Genomic DNA, 17,531 nt, shown 5'->3' with positions numbered 1-17,531 from the left:
GACATTCATTTTTCTGTGTTTTTCTGCTGGCCTTTGTCTATAAATGTATATTTGTTTCCGAAACATTTTGCACAATTTCTTATCTGCAATAAAATAATTACAAACAGTCCAATGTCAAAGTATTGTTTTATGCACTTCTTTAGCTGTGTTTCCGACCTAGAGCCTATGAAATAATGAAAAACAATCAATGTCAGATTTACTAGGCTCACAGTGTCATTTATTTCAGTTTTAAAGTTGTGACCATAGACTGTAGGTGGTGACCCACTTTAAAAAAAAAAAAAAAAAAAAAAGTAAATACACTTCTATATGTTTTGTTGTGACAATTTAACATCTCACAAAGGCTCATAGGTGATTAAGTTGACCTGGGGGCTTCTCAGCGATCTGTTCTTCCCCTACTATTATCTCACAAGAATTGGTTGATTATTAAATAATAATATTAGGATGTATGAAGGAAGCTTGCCTTTGGTCAGCCTTTTGTTGGTGTACACTAATAATTATAAATACGAATGAATGCATTACTGAATGAGCTTCCTGTCCATAGGCCCAAGATGTCAGGGGACCCCAGAGCCAGAGTCTCAGTGTGAGGTGGCTGTTTATATTTCAGATCATAGTGGTCATTTAAAAGACACAAAATGACCAGAAAATGGTGCAGAATTATCAGAAAGACAGGCAAAACAACTACTATGAAGACACAATAGGCAGCTGTGGGTCGGGAAGAGCCAGTTGTCCACTGATCAGGAGGTCGGTGGTTCGAGCCCCAGCTCCCCCATCCAAATGTTGAAGTATCGAAGCAAAAATACTGAACCGCAATGAGCCATCGGTGTGAGTGATCCAAAATATGATAGGAATTGACCACAAAGAGGAAATAAAAACGTCTAAAAACATGCAAAACTTTACCCTTTACACAGACAAAACAGCCACAAAGAGACGTCAAAAAGATAAAACAAAAACAAAAATGACCACAAAAGACACCTGTCAGTGTCCAGGTGCTAGTTTCCTTATAATACGTAGCTATATGCAAATATCTACTGATAAAAATCCAGTTTGGCAGCAGCAGAGAGGTTTACGCACTTTGTCCTGGTGGTGGTTTATATGGTTTATACCGCCACCTAGTGTCAATAATCGGCACCAGCAGCAGCAGCAGCAGCTCCCCTCCCCGGAAGAGAAGAGACCACTGTGGACGTTGCCAAATGAAGATAAACGGTGATTGAAATGGCGTCAGTCACGGTACGTGGCTGCGCTCTGTGCACCGTGACTCTGCTAAACTTTGCGTTTGTTTTCATATCTGGTGCAGACTTCGTTCGGTTCGTGTCGTTTCGGGCCATTTATCACAACATCACCGGTGAGACGACACTGTGTCAAGGTAAGCCTCGGTAACCACTCCTGGCACTGGCAAAGCCCCCCAGGAAAAGTTTGTTTTTTATGACTGAAACAGCGGCTCTCAGGGTTGAACTCATTGTTCTTACAGAGGTAATAACACCATGTTGGGGGGGCGATTTATAACGCAATTTATGTGGTATTACTTACTATGAGTAAGAAGCCCCCTAACTTTCCCAATCAACAGTCCCGGGAGTTGTGCTGCACTTTCGTTAAAGTGACGTACTTCCGTTAGCATGCTAACGCCCGGCTAGCTCAGTCGGTAGAGCATGAGACTCTTAATCTCAGGGTCGTGGGTTCGAGCCCCACGTTGGGCGAATAACTTTTCGAGATTTCGGATTGATCTATCTTCTCATTTCTAACAAATAGATTCTGCGGTTTATAATGTTCTTTCCTTCCCCTTTCCCTCCACTTTCAGCTATCACCAGTCGTTTATGGTGTATATTTAGTGAGACTTGGACAATAATAGGACATGTTTTACCTGTTGATGGGTGTATTTCGCCCAGAAGCGACATCCACACTACTGGCTTCGATGTCCTCTCTGTTGTTCGGCTGTATTCCTAGAAAAAGTGGGGTAAAAAATCTGTTTTAAACTCTTATCTTATAAATGCATCAATGTTTTGAACAGTGTCAGTCTTCAAAAACGGCGCTGGTCGCAACCGAAATCTTAACGCGAACACGGGAAAAAAAAATCAAACACTCAAGGCGAACCACGCTTAGATATCGGGATCACCAGTTTAACTTAACTTTTTTTTTTTTTTTTAAACCAAGCTTAAATTTTCCTTAAATTCAACACAGTAGGTGTTTGTGTGTTTGGGGTATTTCTGTGGCATGTTTAACGCTCTAGTGCTCGTGAACAGGAGTTGTTGTCTTCATGGGTCCATGGATAGCAGTGTGTTATTATTAAAGGGCCATGAATGGCCAAGTGTGAAACTTACATAGAAGACAAAAGAAGCATAGATATTGTTAAAATTGCACATATTTTTCTCATGAAATTTCAGGTTGCAGATGTTTTGTAAAAGGATAGTTTATTAACGGTAAACATCTTAATAATGTAGGAAAAAATTCAAAGTTATTTTTATTTATAGGTTATCATGCTATTAGTGTACTGGTCTGGCCCACTTGAGATCAAATTGCACTATTTGTGGCCCCTGAACTAAAATTAGTTTGATACCCCTGGTCTAAATAGTAGCCTACAGCTTGTAAATTATAATGTTTGTGTAGGCCAAGTAAAGGCTTTATTGTTTCTTTAATTTTCTTGTTGGTTTATTATTTTGTGGCTCTGTTTCAACTGTATTATCGTTGTTTATATAGAAATGACCATATTTCAATGCTCAATAGAAACATAATAACCTCTCTCCTCTTGTCCACACCACAGACTCCATACCATGGTCGGTGGCGCTGCAGGACAGCTCCGTCCTCAGGTCTCTTGTTGTGGATGTGGGGCTGCTGGCGCTCTTCACCATCCAGCACAGCCTGCTCTCCTGGTCACCTGTCAAGCAGGTGCTCCAGTCGCTGCTCGGGGCCCTGAACAGGACGGCATACTGCTTCACCACTGCACTGGCACTCCAGGTATAGCTACAACGACAGACATGCTTTTATTGTCATGGACCTCAGATAACCTAAAATCTAAATTTAATTCTTAATGTCTACAGTCATGCATCAGTGAACTTACTGTATTTTCTCCTGTGTTAGATCATGATGCGGTACTGGCAGCCGGTCACTAGCGCCCCCTGTCTGTGGTCGGTGCGTCATGCGCCCTGGAGTATCTGGTTCCCTCTGCTCTGCTTCTCTCTGCATTTCCTTTGCTGGGCCATCATCTGCAGCATCCTCATGCTGGTCGACTACCCCGAGCTGCTGGGCATCAAGCAGGTACCCAGGGTTTCATTAGTCAACTATTAGAATTTAATTAAAAAATGATTAGCACAGAAATCTGAGGCAGTGTGAGTTTCATGTGCTATAGTTTTTATCTTTTGTAAAATAGAAATGATCATACAGAACTACAGAAGAGTTACAAAATGCTTCACAAGTAAAATGAAACTAGGTAAGAGAAAAGAGCAATTCAAGTGAGCATCCTAAAAGTGTCGGACAGCATAAACATAAGTAAGTGAAACACAAATTAGATGTTACCAATGGCTATGACAAAGATTTAAAAGTGGTCACACTGACACCACTGTTTAATGAAAGGAGTGATATGTGTCATATAATAATTAAATTTCCTTTTAGAAAAAAAAAGACATTTCTTATGGTAAATTGCTCATATTAAAAAAAAAGGACAGACAGACTGAGCTTGTCTGCCATCCTCAGTAAAATTAACCATGATGATGATGATGGTGACGACGACGAGTCTGCAGCTGATGACTGCTCCGAAAAACCTCAATAGAGCCGCTGAGATACATGGCTACATACACGAAGCAGTCGAGTTAGTCAGCAAAATTATTCATCCAACACCTCTACTTTTATTTATAAAACAGAATACAAGAATGTCATAATTCAAGATTAAAAACATAATTTGGTTTTTCAATGGGATCAGCAGCACAGCTCACTGAGAAATCCACATCCTTCAAGAAAACGGATTAATATCCTCATTTGGATTTGGTGCCAAAATAGCATCATGACATATACAAGAAGATCTAATTGTGCGTAACAGGGACTGGGTAATCTGTGACGGTGATTATGAAAACCTCTAAAATGTTACGTAAAGATTTTAGAGGTGACTCATTATTGGTGCTGCTGCTGCTTAACCTAATTTGGCTCTTATAGCGTCTCACCCTGCTGCACTCCTGCCTGCCTCCCTCAGGTGTATTACGAGTGTTTCGGTTTAGGAGACCCCCTGGCTCACAAGTCGCCTCACGCCCGGCGCTTCCTGTCTCACCTCCGCCACCCGGTGTGTCTGGAGCTGGGCGTTGTGCTGTGGCTCCTGCCGGCCTTGTCTCTGGACCGGCTCCTGCTGGCGGGGACTCTGTCGGGCTACCTGGCCCTGGCTCACTCTCTGGACAAGCAGGATTTAGCCTACCTCTGCGTCCAGATTAGAGGCAAGATGCAGCTCCTCGCCGAGCCACACCGGGGCGTCGCCGACACCGATGACGACAGCAGCAGCAGCAGCAGCAGCAACCACAAGGAGAAGTGAAGTGAAGATGCTGTTCAAGCTTCTGAGATGAAAAGATAACTGATGTCTGAATATCAACCAGAAATACTTAATCCCAAACTGACTTCAGCCTGATTCCTGCTGTGCTGATTTAGAACAAACCTGCTCCATTTTAAACATCAACACTTGAACTGAATTTTTACAACTTGACACTGTATTTTTTATTTTTTATTTTTTACTTTATATTAGTTTTAAAAAGGGAGAGTTTTATTATGAACAGGAGATTTTATTCCACCTCCACTTATCACTGTTTTCTAAAGGTAGCTGGTATCACTGTCTCATTTCTGAGCCAACTTAACATTACATAACAGAAACTGTATATTTATATTGATAATGTATTTCCGTTTACAGCTGAAATTTAAAAGGAAACATTCAGAACGTTTATTTTGTGTAGTCAAAACAGAAGCAGATTTTGGGGGCTGGATTTTATATCGTCTATCATCAACAATTTGCTAATAGTAATTTCTTTTTTTTAGTAACACTACACCTACTGAAACAAGTACAACTAATTGATGGGGCTTATTTTGCATTTTTAAATTTGGCCATTCTGCAGTTGGAGATCAAATATTTTTGCATAGAATCCCTCCAGATTTTTTTTTTTTTTTAACTGTGCTGGATGTGTTTTTGTTCATCAGAGTATATTTTTATAGGCTGTAAAATGTCCATGTACCAGGTGTATCCCTTCTGCATTTCTCAGCACACTGATTTCAAATTTAATTGAATGTAATGTTAAGGTTTCACACTGAAAAAATGCAGCTTTATCTTTGTAAAGAAAACAAATGTAAAGTCTATTTGATACAATTTGAACTTTGACTTGATAATCCAAGGATCACAAGGTAAACGGGTTATATGTCATCGAGTCTCAAATTTAAAGGTACTGTATGAGTGTATGAGTTTTCAAAATTATGTTGAATAAATGTAATAAACTGTACACTGCAGGTATATGATGTGTATGATAATTTCTTTGCTGTTTAAATTATTTGCACTGTTAGATTAATGTTAAACGGCAGAGGGTCAATGAAAGTCAAAATATAAATTACAACTCACAATATTAATAATAAATCTTATTTATAATGCGCTTTTACAAGTGCTCAAAGACGCTTAATAGTCTACTATCAATACTGAAAATATGATCAGAATTCGAAGTGTTAACATTGATTTGGTCATTTAGGATAAGAAAGAAATATCACTAAACAACAGTATAACACAGCTACAACTCAAAAACATCTTACCAATTGAAAAACCAAAACAAAATTTCAATTAATTTAAAATAGCTATTTCCAAACTCTAATAATCTGCAATGTTTACATGTTTTGACAACATGGGAGTTGGATGAAGCTGGATGGAGCCGGGTCATCCTCAGGTGAACTGCAGCTCTGCCCTGCTGACTCCACAGCCCGTTTCACAACCACGCCTCTCTCCCTCCTTCCTTCCTCCCTCCCTCCGTCCACCTCTTTTCCAATTAGCCTTGCGGTAAAGGAGGGATGAGACGACGGGGGTGGGGGGAGAGGGGGGGTTGGTGCCCGGGCAGGCGGCTATGTACTTTAAACGCCTTTTCTTAGGTCCGACAATATGGTGTGTGCCACTAAACGCTCCTGACGGAATTTAATGTTATTATCGGATTACAGTGCTGCGGCTCCCAAAGCCTGAAACATTTACTACAATACGGACGACGGAGGTTTTTCTCCATGCCCCTGCTGCACAGGCAGGTTGCGGGGTGATTTGAGTGGGTCGCACGGTGTTTCTAAACACTCCGTTTTGACAGCATAGATTAGTCTGTCAGTTATTTGGCGAGGGAGGATTTTTTTTCTCTCGCCCGCACCGATTGGAGCGCATTACGCACAGCCAAGACGCACACAAGTGGACATGACTGTGAAGTCGAAGCGGATTTGATAGGATCTTCGTAAAAACTGGGCGTTTTGGTGAGTTTGATTTAAGATTTGAATCAGTAAAAATACATTCAAGCAGAAAGTGGTTTGGCTACATGTGTAAAATGTGTTGCAAGTTAATTTGAGCTGTAGATCTTTTATCCTGTGCAAACTCCACATGTTGTCTCATCTTCTTTTATGCCACTAATAAAATATGAATAACTTATATCAGTAGGCTATATTTTTACTGTAAAAACGTGATGCAAGTTCAATTCTGAGTGATGCACACTTTTATTTAACGTAATTATGAGAGAGAACTGATTTTATTTTATAATTCCCTGTCTTTGCAGACCAGTCCCAGAGGCTTCAAAGAGGACCAGCACCGACCACTCTGTCCAAAAAACGTGCATTTTTTCTGTTATGTCTGTCTCCTCTCTGCCGGAATGGAAGCAACTCCTGCTGGAGAAAAAGAGGCGAGAGGAGGAGGAGCGAGAGAGGAGGGAAAAAGAGGAGGAGGAGAAGCTTGCCAGCATGCCTGCCTGGAAGAGGGGGATCATCCAGCGGAGGAAAGCGAAGCAGGACCCTGTGAGTGACAAGGAGAAGGACAGAGACATGTGTCTCCTGCAGGTGGACGTCAGATCTGATGGTCTGAGCGACACGGACAGCTCTGTAACACTTAATCTGGGTATTGAACCATCACTCAGTCCAGACCCGGGGCTGTGGCTGGATGCAGACCCCAAATCAGCGAGCCAGGTGTCTTTGGAAACTATCGTTCCAGTCCATGAAAACCCATTTATTCGCACACAGAGTTCATGGAGGAAGGGCAGGGATTCAGATGCAGGGAACGAGCCAGAGATCAAAGAGAAGGAGCAGGAGAAGGAGAAGGAAAAATCGAGCCCCAAAGGTCAAGATGTGCAGTCAGGAAGAGGAAGAGCTATAGAGCTGAAAATAGAGAGATTCAGAGATTTAAGTGAGGGACGGGAAATGGAGAGAAACAGGGACAGGAGTCAAGGAAGAGAAAGAGAGAGTAGCAGGGAGAGATGGGAGAAAGATAAAAACCAGCGGAAAGAGTCTATTAAAGATGCGATGAAGGAGAGGGAACAGGTCAAAGTCAGAAAAGACGAGGAGGAGAAGGAAACGGATCCACCGCCGGGTTCGTTTTCTCCCCACGTCCCCGGTCTACGAACCATCCGAGCCGACAACATCATCATCATCGAACAGAACAGGAAAGGCAGTGATGAGAGGAGGGGGAGGTGGAGGGAGGCGGAGAGGGAGAGGCCCGAGGAGGACCACCAGGGGAAGAGAGGGATGAAGATGGACCTGAGGGAGATTCTGGCCGGAGGGGGGAGCGTCACCGAGATCCGAGCCTCCGAGGTTCTGATCATAAAACCCTCAGCGAGCCCTGAACCAGGGAAAGGGAGGGAGGATGGAGAGATGAAGTGCAGCATGGACGTAAGGAGGGAGAGTGGGGGCAGGGAGCTGAGAGCAGACATGTCCTGGCCAAAAGAGAAAGAGAAAGATGGTGTTAAGGAGAAAGAGAGACCGCGGGGCCAGGCGACAGTTATCAAGGAAGACAAGAAGGACAGCTCGGATGATAACGTGTTTGTTGAGAGAGGAGGGAGGGTTAGCCAGCTGCTGAGTAAATTCGGAGAGCTCCCTAAGCCGCCATCTCGGTCCAAAAGCTCTGAGAACCTCCAACATGGAAGGAGAAAATACTCAGACGAAGATGACCAACAATCTGAGGAGAGGAAGGCAGATGGGAGGAGCATGCTGATGAAAGGCGTGCCGAAGCGCTCCTTAAGTTTCTCTGATCGAGTCATCTGCGCTAAGGAGAACGGTTTAGGTGACGAATTGTATTTTGAGAGAAAAACAGGAGGGAGGATGTATTCAGAAAAGAACGTGGCCCCATGGGTAGACCTGGTGGGTTTAGGGAGGGAAACCACGGCAAAGATCAAAATGGGGTGTGCACGGCTTTTGGACAGAGACAGGTTTGGAAAACATAGAGACGGGTGCGTTAAAAATGAGGGTGAGAGCAGGAGTGAGGTCAAGAAGGCCGAGCCCGTCGATAAGAGAGCTGCAGAGAAGGCAAGCGATGTGGAGGGAGACGAAGGGTTCACGGTCGCGTCCGTCAAAAACACAGAGGGAATCTCGTTCGCCAGGAGACTGCCGATCAGGCAGGACGGGAAAACGAGAGCGGAGAGAGACGTAAAGCGACAGATGTCAGATGAGAAAAGTTTGGAAAGGGAGCTGAGTGCAGAGAGAGACTCAGACGCAGGAGGACAAGTCGAGGCACAAGTTAGCGACAGAAGGGTGTCTGATGGATTTGAAAGCGTTACCCCTCTAGAAACTGTGCAGAGTTACGTCACGGCTGCATCAGCAGAGGCAGAGAGTCACTACAGACACGAGTCAGCTTTCACAGAGTGCTCCAGTCTTCTCTGCACAGTCCCGGATCGGGCTAGAGACCCCCACAGAGGCCCAGAGTGGAGCGGTACAGGACCACGAGGACCCTACCTAACACACAATGTTTTGTCCCAGCACACTGAGGATCTTATAAGCAAAATAGAGAAAATAGGAGACACGACTGTTTACAGCACCGAGAAAGGAGAAAGGGCTCACAGAGATTGCAAACAGGATGTCGGATCTGAGAGCCTCATTCCTGATGTGACGCCCAGATCTCCAAAAAGGATCGCACCTATGGCGATCGCCCCATCCCCCCTGGAGATTCAGATCCCCAGGACTGTGTTTTACGTCGCAGAAGAAATGGTGGAGAGGAAAAAAGCTGTGGCGGAAAGCGACGATGGACAAGACTGGGAGGGAGGGCAGAAGGTTGAGAGGAGGGATAGCTGGAGGGTCGGGAAGCCCCTGAGCCGCATCGAGTCGCTGCGGGAGAAAATCCGGCAAAGAGAGCTGGAGAAGTCGAGACAAAGAGAGATGCAGGATGGAGACGGGAGCGAGGCTGCAGAGGCGACCGAGAGTCAAACAGCTGCGGACAGGTACGACGACGAGAGGGGAGCGGAGGCAGAGTGGGAAGCTGCAGCTCATACGCGGAAGAGGTCGGTTGAACCCGAACGGGGACAGGAAGAAGCTGCAGCGCAGACATCCATGGCTGCGTTTGACGTCACGCAGGAAGTTGACATGTTGAAAACCTGCCCCCAGCTTCCTGTTTCTGCCCTGCACTCACAAGCCGTCAGAGGAGAGGAAGTAGCGAGCGGCTACGCCACTGCTGCCTCTGAAGCGATCTCTGACAGCTCCCATATCTCTGAGGATGAAGACGACCCCCTGAAACATGTGGAGGAACAGCTGAGGCGCCACAGGGGCCGACACGAGAGCGGAGGAGAAGAAGAGGGGGAGGAGGACGAGAAGAAGGAGCTGTTGGAGGAGGAGGTAGAGGAATATACATCATCTCTCGACCCCACAAAATCCCTTTCCCCGTCGCCCCCTCATCCCAACTCCCTTGCAGCCATGAGCCGGATCTACAACTTGGAGACCGTCGGCTCGAGGTCGGGTTTGTGTCTGAGGGACAGGACTGTGGACATTTCACCGGTGCACCTTGTTAAAGTGAAACCCATCATATCGAACGCACAGCAGGGGGACAGCAGCAAAGCTTTGACAGGTGAGGACCTCAGTGGGGTGCAGATGATACAACGGCAGATAGAGCAGTTTCAGCTGAAGGAGCAGGAAGCGCTGAAGTCTTCTACATCACCAAACTTAAAAAGGCAGCAAAGCCCCAGAGTGGGGTTAAAGCACCAGGTAAAGGACGATGTCAAGACCCAGGAGAAGGATCAGTCCGAATCAAACTACAAGATGGCGCCTCAGCGTGTTTGTTCTCCAACGTCCCAGGTCAAACAAACTATCACCGTCACCCCCTCGTTTCTCAGGAATCAGCAATCCCCGGACGATTCCCTGAAACCCGCCGGCGGCGCCCCGACCCCGGCCTCCTCGCCCAGCTCCCCGTCTCCTGCCCAGTCTCCCAGTGTCTCTCCATCCCCCACCCCATCTCCCACGCTCTTCTCCATCAAGAGCGCCTCCGGGGGCCAAGTGAAGAGAGGCGCCACCATCACAATCACCCCAAAAAGACCTGTCGCTGGAGGAGGAGGAGGAGGAGGAACAACGGGGTCTACATCAGCAGGATCGTCTTCTGCAAAGACCCCATCGCAGCAGGCCCAGACTGCAGCTGAACCAACCAAGAAGAAGTACCCCACAGCGGAGGAGATTGAGGTGATTGGTGGATATCAGAATCTGGAAAAGTCTTGTCTGGTCAAAAACAGAGGAACCCCGAAAAAGGTGAGTGGAAACCAATCTAGTCCTTTTTAATAATGTGTCTTTATGGAAGTAAATGTTGCTCTCTAACATGGACACACAACCCGGGGGTGGGTCTGGTCAGCAGCAGGTATCACCGTCCTTAAGCCACCTGCCTGATGGTCCCATGTCGTCAGGCAGAATCCCCTTTCACTGGGAGAACATCCCTTTTGATTGAGAAGTGTGATCACAGAGACCGACCTAAGCCGGTTAAAGCCTTATCAAGCACGACATCTTGATTCTTAGCCATAAAATCCTGGAGTGATCTGCTTTACCATTTGCCTCTGCAGTCTTAGCCCTTTGCTTGGCTTTTTTGACTTTTAACCCTCTTGACAGTGATCCTCCATGCTGTACATATTCAGCCAGACGCGTACAGGCTGACAACATATTCAGGCACATGAGTGGTTTATTCTTAAAAAAGACAAACAAACAAACCGCTTTTGTGTTACAGTAATTGAAGCTATATTGTTTGCTGGACTGGAGAGTTTCATGCTACTCCTTTGTTTTTTTGCAGAAAGTGAACAGTAACAGTAACATTTCAGGCTTCGGTGGAGACAGAAAAGTTGAGTAGGAAACCACAGTGACTGGCAGACAGCTCCTTCCTCCATCCTGTCTCCTTTTCTTTGTTGCATTTTGCATTTCGTCTGCCTACCTAACATCACATGGTCTACCACACTGGTATTCATACTAATTCAATCATAGCTGGGTCAACTGAAGCAACAAAAGAGCATCGCTGCAGTCAAAGTTTATATTAGGACTTTGTGTTTCCTCTTTTTTCTTTTACTTTTACTGAAGCATGTGCCTGTTTGAGAACAAAGGGGAGGTGAGCTCTTGTGGGGGGAGAAAAGGGTGGCAAAGGCTTCAACTTACATAGAAATAAACTTCAATCTTTACCACAGCGTCCTGGCTGTGAAGATGCATGTTTTATTGCACCTGACTATTAGAGGAATTAAATTGTCATTAGCTCCATTTTTTTCTATGCAAGAGTTGTTAAACTGCTGGTGATTTCCCCTGAGTCTGCATCTGAGTGTGTTGCAGACTGCTTCCTTGTTCCCTCGCACCAATTCTGCCATTTTTTGTTGAGTCAGCCCTCCCTGCCTCGCAGACAAATCTCTCTTTGTATCTTCTTGGCTGTTTCCTAGCGGGGGATTGGTTTGTTTCACTGGAGTCTTGGCAAACATATTTTGACCACACTGACCTTCCACTGTATGGCTGAGTCTCTCTGACAGCAGGGCCGCTAACTCTTTAGTTGGACGTGGGTGAAATAGAAATGGAAAGAAGACAGGGAGATGCGAGGGGGGGAAAAAAACTTGATGGTGATCTAACATGCCAACAAAAGAGCAGTGGAGAGGGAGGACGGAGGAAAATGATTGCGTTTGACGGACATATTGAGAGAATTATTGATGATTGAAGACTTGCTGTTTGGTCTACCAGAGTGTTTTTTGCTCACTTCCTCTTTCAGACCTTTTCACTTCTCCCAAACAAGATAGACACGCAGAGAACGACATGAGGAAGTGACGTGGTGCCCTTTTTTAGTGCCTGTTTTATTTAATGTTACATGTTTCAAGAGAAACTGGTGGTGCAGGATTTGATGCTCTTCCTTGTCTGTGAACTTTTTTTCTTCTTCAAGTCTCAGTTTCCCATTTACTGTGAGTTATTTGGAAATAACCTAAGGTTTTTGTGAATATATCCCTCTACATAATCCTTTGTTTTACTTTCTGGAAGAGAGTTGGGTAATTCTCTTCCTGTCTCTGTCTATAAATCACCGTCGCAGTCGTCTTTAGCTGCGGCGAGTGACCACTTTGTGATTCTCTGACCACCTGTTGCTCTCACATTGTCGCCCTTCAGACTGTTTGACGTCAGGCCGTCTTTACTCTCCCCCTCCCCGCCCCCTCTTAACCACACCATCATGTCACAGAGGGGGGGAGTAAAGACCTAACCTGCTTGATCCTCACCTTCGTCCTCCCCCTCCTCAAGTTTCTCCTCATGCATGTGCTTTTTATGTTGATATGCATTCACAAATTTCTCCTGAATCCACTCATGACGCATAAATTATTAATTGTTCAGAAATTGATTTATCTACTTGATATTTTTGGCCAACATCTATTTATTAAGTTATATTATGTATACAGTATATAGCATAAATACAGAAATATGTAACAATTTCCATATACTTCTGAAGGGGAATGGGAAATTGTTTTAGTCTGAACACTGGTCGAAAAAAAAAAAACATCTATAATCAAGCACCACTGAAACTGTGAAGAAAAACTGACAAATTGTGGTTAAATATAACTTAAAGCGTCCCTCTCCTTCTCCTTCTGTCTGTTATTCTCCAACTGTTTCAGTTTCTGTGCCTTCGCTGGGTGCCTCTGCCGTCCCGCTGTGCTGCCTGGGTTAATCAGGTTCAGGGAGGGAGGATTAGCCTCCTGTGCCTTAGCATGATTTGCCCATTCGGCTTCTCTAATGCAGAGCTATTATCTGCGCTCCTCTGCATGCAGACAGCCACAGTCACAAGGTGAAGCAGCAGCAGTAACTTGCATAGCGTGTGTGTGGAGTCTGCTGGTGTCTGTACGACGTTTCAGCCTCCGTCCAGATCACGTCTGCAACACCTCTGGCTAAGTTTACTACAGCGCAGGTCCAGGTCTCAGGGGTTAAGCTGTTGTTATTATAAGACATGGCTGTGGATCTTCTGCTGTTTCCTGTTACGTTTAGGCCGTCTGTGTAAACCATGCTGACCTCTGGGTAAACAAACTCCACACAAGCATCTGTCAGCCCAGGTGAAGACAAGCTAAACACCACATCATTTAATTTTCCTTTACAACCCTTTACGTAAGAGAAGGTGTAAACCAAACCTTGTGTTTCTGTTTCGGCTTCTCCTGAATGCGTATCTCACCTTCGTATTAATATAATATACAGTATCTTTCCCTGAATAATAGATAAGTTGGCAGATGAACTTTTCAGTCTGTAAGCACTTTCACAGAGGGAGTATTTTTGCTGTGTTAAGCCTAGTGCTGTCAGTTGACATTACACTGACAGCGTACAAACACTCCTTAATGCCGCCAGCCCGTGTTTACACGTGTGTGGGAAAAATCAGTTCTCAGCAAATACAGAAAATATTAATATTTAATATAATTGAACTTTCTTTCCTTTATTTAATTTTTTTTAATGTATGGCCCTTAATGCACATTACAAAGGCAATAAACATCACAAAGGAAAACAAACAAAAAAAATATTTTGAGATTGGGCCTCATCTGTCACGCAGGGATAGCACTGTATAAAGGTAGAGCACTTATCTACCGTAGTTCTGTAACTACAAAAAAGGGATATTTAAAACAATAAATACATTTTTTTAGGCATCTTAGGCAAGATAGTCAATAACTGGGGTCCATCTTCTCATAGGCACTTTTAGCTGTAGCTGGGCAGTCCATCATGTTCATGTTTTACTATCTATAACCTTTGAGCGATCATGGAGGGTTAGGCTTCATCCAATTAATAGTAGGCTAATCATTTTCTTGCAATCATCCGCAACACATGTAATATATAACATTGTTCTGTGGTAAATAGGTGGTCAGGAAACACATCTAATAACAATAACAAGGTCCATGGTGAGGTTTATTTAACTTTCTTTTTTAAATGTAAAATAAATGCCTCCCTCTGCTAATTTCCCAGGTGAAGGTGTGTTTCGATGAGGAGCAGCTGGAGCAGGTGTGTGAGTACCCCTCAGAGACCTCCATGCTGGCCTGCACCCCCTACCCTCATGACCTGGGGAGACCGCAGGGAGAGCAGGGGGAAGCTGAAGCAGAAGGAGGAGGAGCGATAGTGTCCAAAAGCACAAGTAATGTTGGGACTACCACGGCGGGACGGGGTCAGAGAGTGGGTCAGTGTCACCCACTTCTTAAAAAACACAGTGTTTAATGAGACGTACGCAAATTCAACATGTCCTACAAACGTCTGTGCTCCCCTGTGAAACTCGCCATACGTGTGGACTTCAGCAAAAATCACACTTTTTTTTTCATTTAAAGATAAGAATGGCATTATTCTCTGTGTGCATGATTTTCTTTTTAACAAACTGCATAAATAGACCAAAACCAATTGATTTATCAGATCGATGTCCAAAATCTCATATATCTTGTTCCTTTGTGCCATACGGCTCCATTGTTGGCGACATGTTTTTTTTTTTATTACAAAGAACGTGAGCACTGTTATTTTGTTATTTCAATCCCATAGATGCTAAAAACAATCCTTCTTAATCCAGCTATTTATAGTTAAACAACACATGTTTTTAAAGACTTTGGGTTCAATGAACTTTGGCCTGAGTACCACAGATTATGGAAAGTGCTCTATAATTTTTTTTATGTACTTGTACCATCCTTAGCTTAATTGCTGATTTGGCAATAATTATCTAATTTCTTAAAAACATGTATTTGCACCATTGACCCCTGTCTTCTCAGGATTATACATCGCTTAATGCAAAATAGTGATTGAGAGGGAAGAAAAAAGATTTCAAGTTGTTAGGTTCATTAGCATGGTAACTACAGGGCAATACATTCATTCACAAAATGTGTATTTCACCTTCTGTCGTCAAACATTTACATAACGTACTTCAATAAAGAGTTATCAAATGGTGGAAAGGTCTTTTAGCTAAGAATCATTTAGCATGCAAACTATTCTTTGATTGTCCGTAAGCAAGGTAACTTTGTTACTAACAGGATGGAAAGGTGTTTACAAAACTAGTATTTATGCCATCCACTCCTGTTTCAAAACCACGTAGAAACCAACTTGTGGACAGAAGAGGTTTATGTTGACGGTGCAACAGAGCGCACAAGTTACAGTAGCTTCCTCCATGTCAACAGCACAACTTTGCATTTCAAAATGTAGCTGAACTAGATGCACACACACACACACAAATCACACATACAGTATGTCTTGGTTCCTCACATGACTGTGGCTACAAAATGTCGCAGTTTTGAATTGGCGTGACTGGGACGTGTCATGTTTTGTGTGAAGGAGTTTGGTGGCAATTAGAAAAATGCAGCATAACTCAGGTTGACCTTCCACTTCCACCTCTCTGTCTTCCAGATAAGTCTTGCCGTCGGTATAGAAGCCAGTCATCTTCGCCAAAATTGCCCTTGCAATGAATAAAATCAACATTTTGTTGAACAATATTGTGTGATTTTTGTGTTTTGTTTCATTCATTCGACCAACTGACTTGATTGTTGAAGAGAGTGTTTTGTAATCGTTGTGGTGTTTTGTTTTACCTATAGCAGCAGAATGAACGAGTGTTTTGGAACAAATGTACAGTCCAGTTTGATTTATGCAGTTGTAAAAGAGACATTATTGTGTTTACTGGGGGACATATACTTAGTCTGTTTTCAGGGAAACTGCGGGACAATTGTGAATGTATAAGAATGGTACATATTGTAAAAAAAAAAAAAAATGTTATAAAAGACCCTCAGGTGTGCACTGTTGTGTGATGAAGGATCACTTGTCTATGCAATATAATTAAACTGATAAGATTTTTTTTTTTTTTTTATGTTTTTAGTAAATGTGTTTCACAGTTTCTTCTATGTTCATTTCTTTCTAAGTTTAAGTCAGCACTGCCTCAGCACAGAAGAGTGATCATATCATCTGGTTTCATGTGCCTGCTGGATTTGCCCATACAGATGATATGAAAGATCAGTTCATGTAGATATTTGACTTCTCTTGTCGGAAGCCTTTCAGAAAAATAAAAAACCCTCAGTGGGTATTGTTTTGAGCAGGTTATGGTGCAATGTGTGTGGCGTCCAATGTCTTGTATGGGGTTTAATTGAGTCTGATTGTTGACAAATAGCTGGGCCGGTAACAGTCCAGTTAATGTATATGGACATTTATAACTGATATTTTTGTCATGTGGAAGTGGAAATAGTTGTATGAGTGTGATGTCCCTGAGAGGAAGAAATGTTTATGATACAGCTAAATATTTCAATTACCAGATTAACTTTTTCATATTACAGCTGCTATCTGACTTTTGGCTCTGTTATGTTTATGATATAATCTATACAAAACATTTCTTGTTTGTAAATGAATGTTTTAATTGGTAAAAGAGGATGTATATTGTGCAAACTATGTGCAAATTCTTTTAAAATATTTTTTTCTATGAGAGTTGAAGAAGCTGGCTTCAAGAGAAAAAAAATCTAATAAATAATTCTGAAAAAAAAAAAATTGTCTGTCTATTGTTATTTGTTCATACCATGAAGCTATGGAAGTTACTGAAAATGTCACAATCAACACCAGTTTAATAAACATTACTTTTATTATATTTCCACACATCTATGGGCATATTTTGAACAAAACACAGGTAACTCATTATAGATAAACGCTTACTGGTGAAAATATTCTTGCTATGTAGGTTGTAAGTTCCTTATTGATTTTCAACAACAATAATTTTTCAACAATAATATCTCTCTGAACTTTTTAATGACCCTGAGGTTATAATATATGATATTATACACAAACTTAGCCTATTAAAAATTACAATCATAATGTCTATAAGCATAAACAAACTATGAAAACCATAGTTTTGTGAATGTGTAGCCTGTTTTAGTAGCAGTTGATTAGTATTGATTGTTGTTGTTGTTTTTGTTAATTAATATTAATAGTTTTTTTTTTTTTTTTAAATAAAGTAATTTTCTACTCTTTGGACTAAACTTTTATCTTAAAAAATAAGGACAGTTTTTGTTTTGAAGGGGTCAAAGCTCAAGCAGCTTGCAATTAGATTGCTGTTGTTGATAGAACAGTTTTTAAAATACGTAATTACATTTTTTATCTTCAAAAAATGAAGGACAGTTTTTGTTTTGAAG

The 17,531-nt window shown here is 42.8% G+C and overlaps 2 protein-coding genes across 2 annotated transcripts; both read left to right on the top strand.

Moving 5' to 3' along the window:
• The first annotated feature begins 1,182 nt into the window (after positions 1-1,182).
• nrm (nurim) lies at positions 1,183-5,379 on the top strand. Its single transcript, XM_083981956.1, has 4 exons — positions 1,183-1,363; positions 2,756-2,949; positions 3,073-3,249; positions 4,178-5,379. The coding sequence occupies exons 1-4, from the start codon at positions 1,213-1,215 to the stop codon at positions 4,505-4,507; spliced, it is 852 nt and encodes a 283-aa protein (XP_083838082.1). The 5' UTR covers positions 1,183-1,212; the 3' UTR covers positions 4,508-5,379.
• Positions 5,380-6,813: 1,434 nt separating this feature from the next.
• On the top strand, positions 6,814-16,874 carry ppp1r18 (protein phosphatase 1, regulatory subunit 18; the record flags this gene model as incomplete). The annotated part of the gene is made up of 2 exons (XM_083981509.1): positions 6,814-10,677; positions 14,362-16,874. The coding sequence occupies 2 exons, from the start codon at positions 6,814-6,816 to the stop codon at positions 14,605-14,607; spliced, it is 4,110 nt and encodes a 1,369-aa protein (XP_083837635.1). The 3' UTR covers positions 14,608-16,874.
• Between the last annotated feature and the right edge of the window lie 657 nt (positions 16,875-17,531).

This window comes from Trachurus trachurus (assembly GCF_905171665.1).
Source record: "Trachurus trachurus genome assembly, chromosome: 11".
Lineage (NCBI taxonomy): Eukaryota > Metazoa > Chordata > Actinopteri > Carangiformes > Carangidae > Trachurus > Trachurus trachurus.
Note: the sequence above shows the minus strand (reverse complement) of the source record. Positions and strands in the feature narration are given on the sequence as shown.

Coding starts and splice junctions, on each gene's coding strand:
- nrm (XM_083981956.1), top strand. CDS start 1,213: ATGGCGTCAGTCACGGTACGTGGCTGCGCTCTGTGCACCGTGACTCTG. Junction 1,364..2,755: donor TGAGACGACACTGTGTCAAG/GTAAGCCTCGGT, acceptor TCCACACCACAG/ACTCCATACCATGGTCGGTG. Junction 2,950..3,072: donor CCACTGCACTGGCACTCCAG/GTATAGCTACAA, acceptor CTCCTGTGTTAG/ATCATGATGCGGTACTGGCA.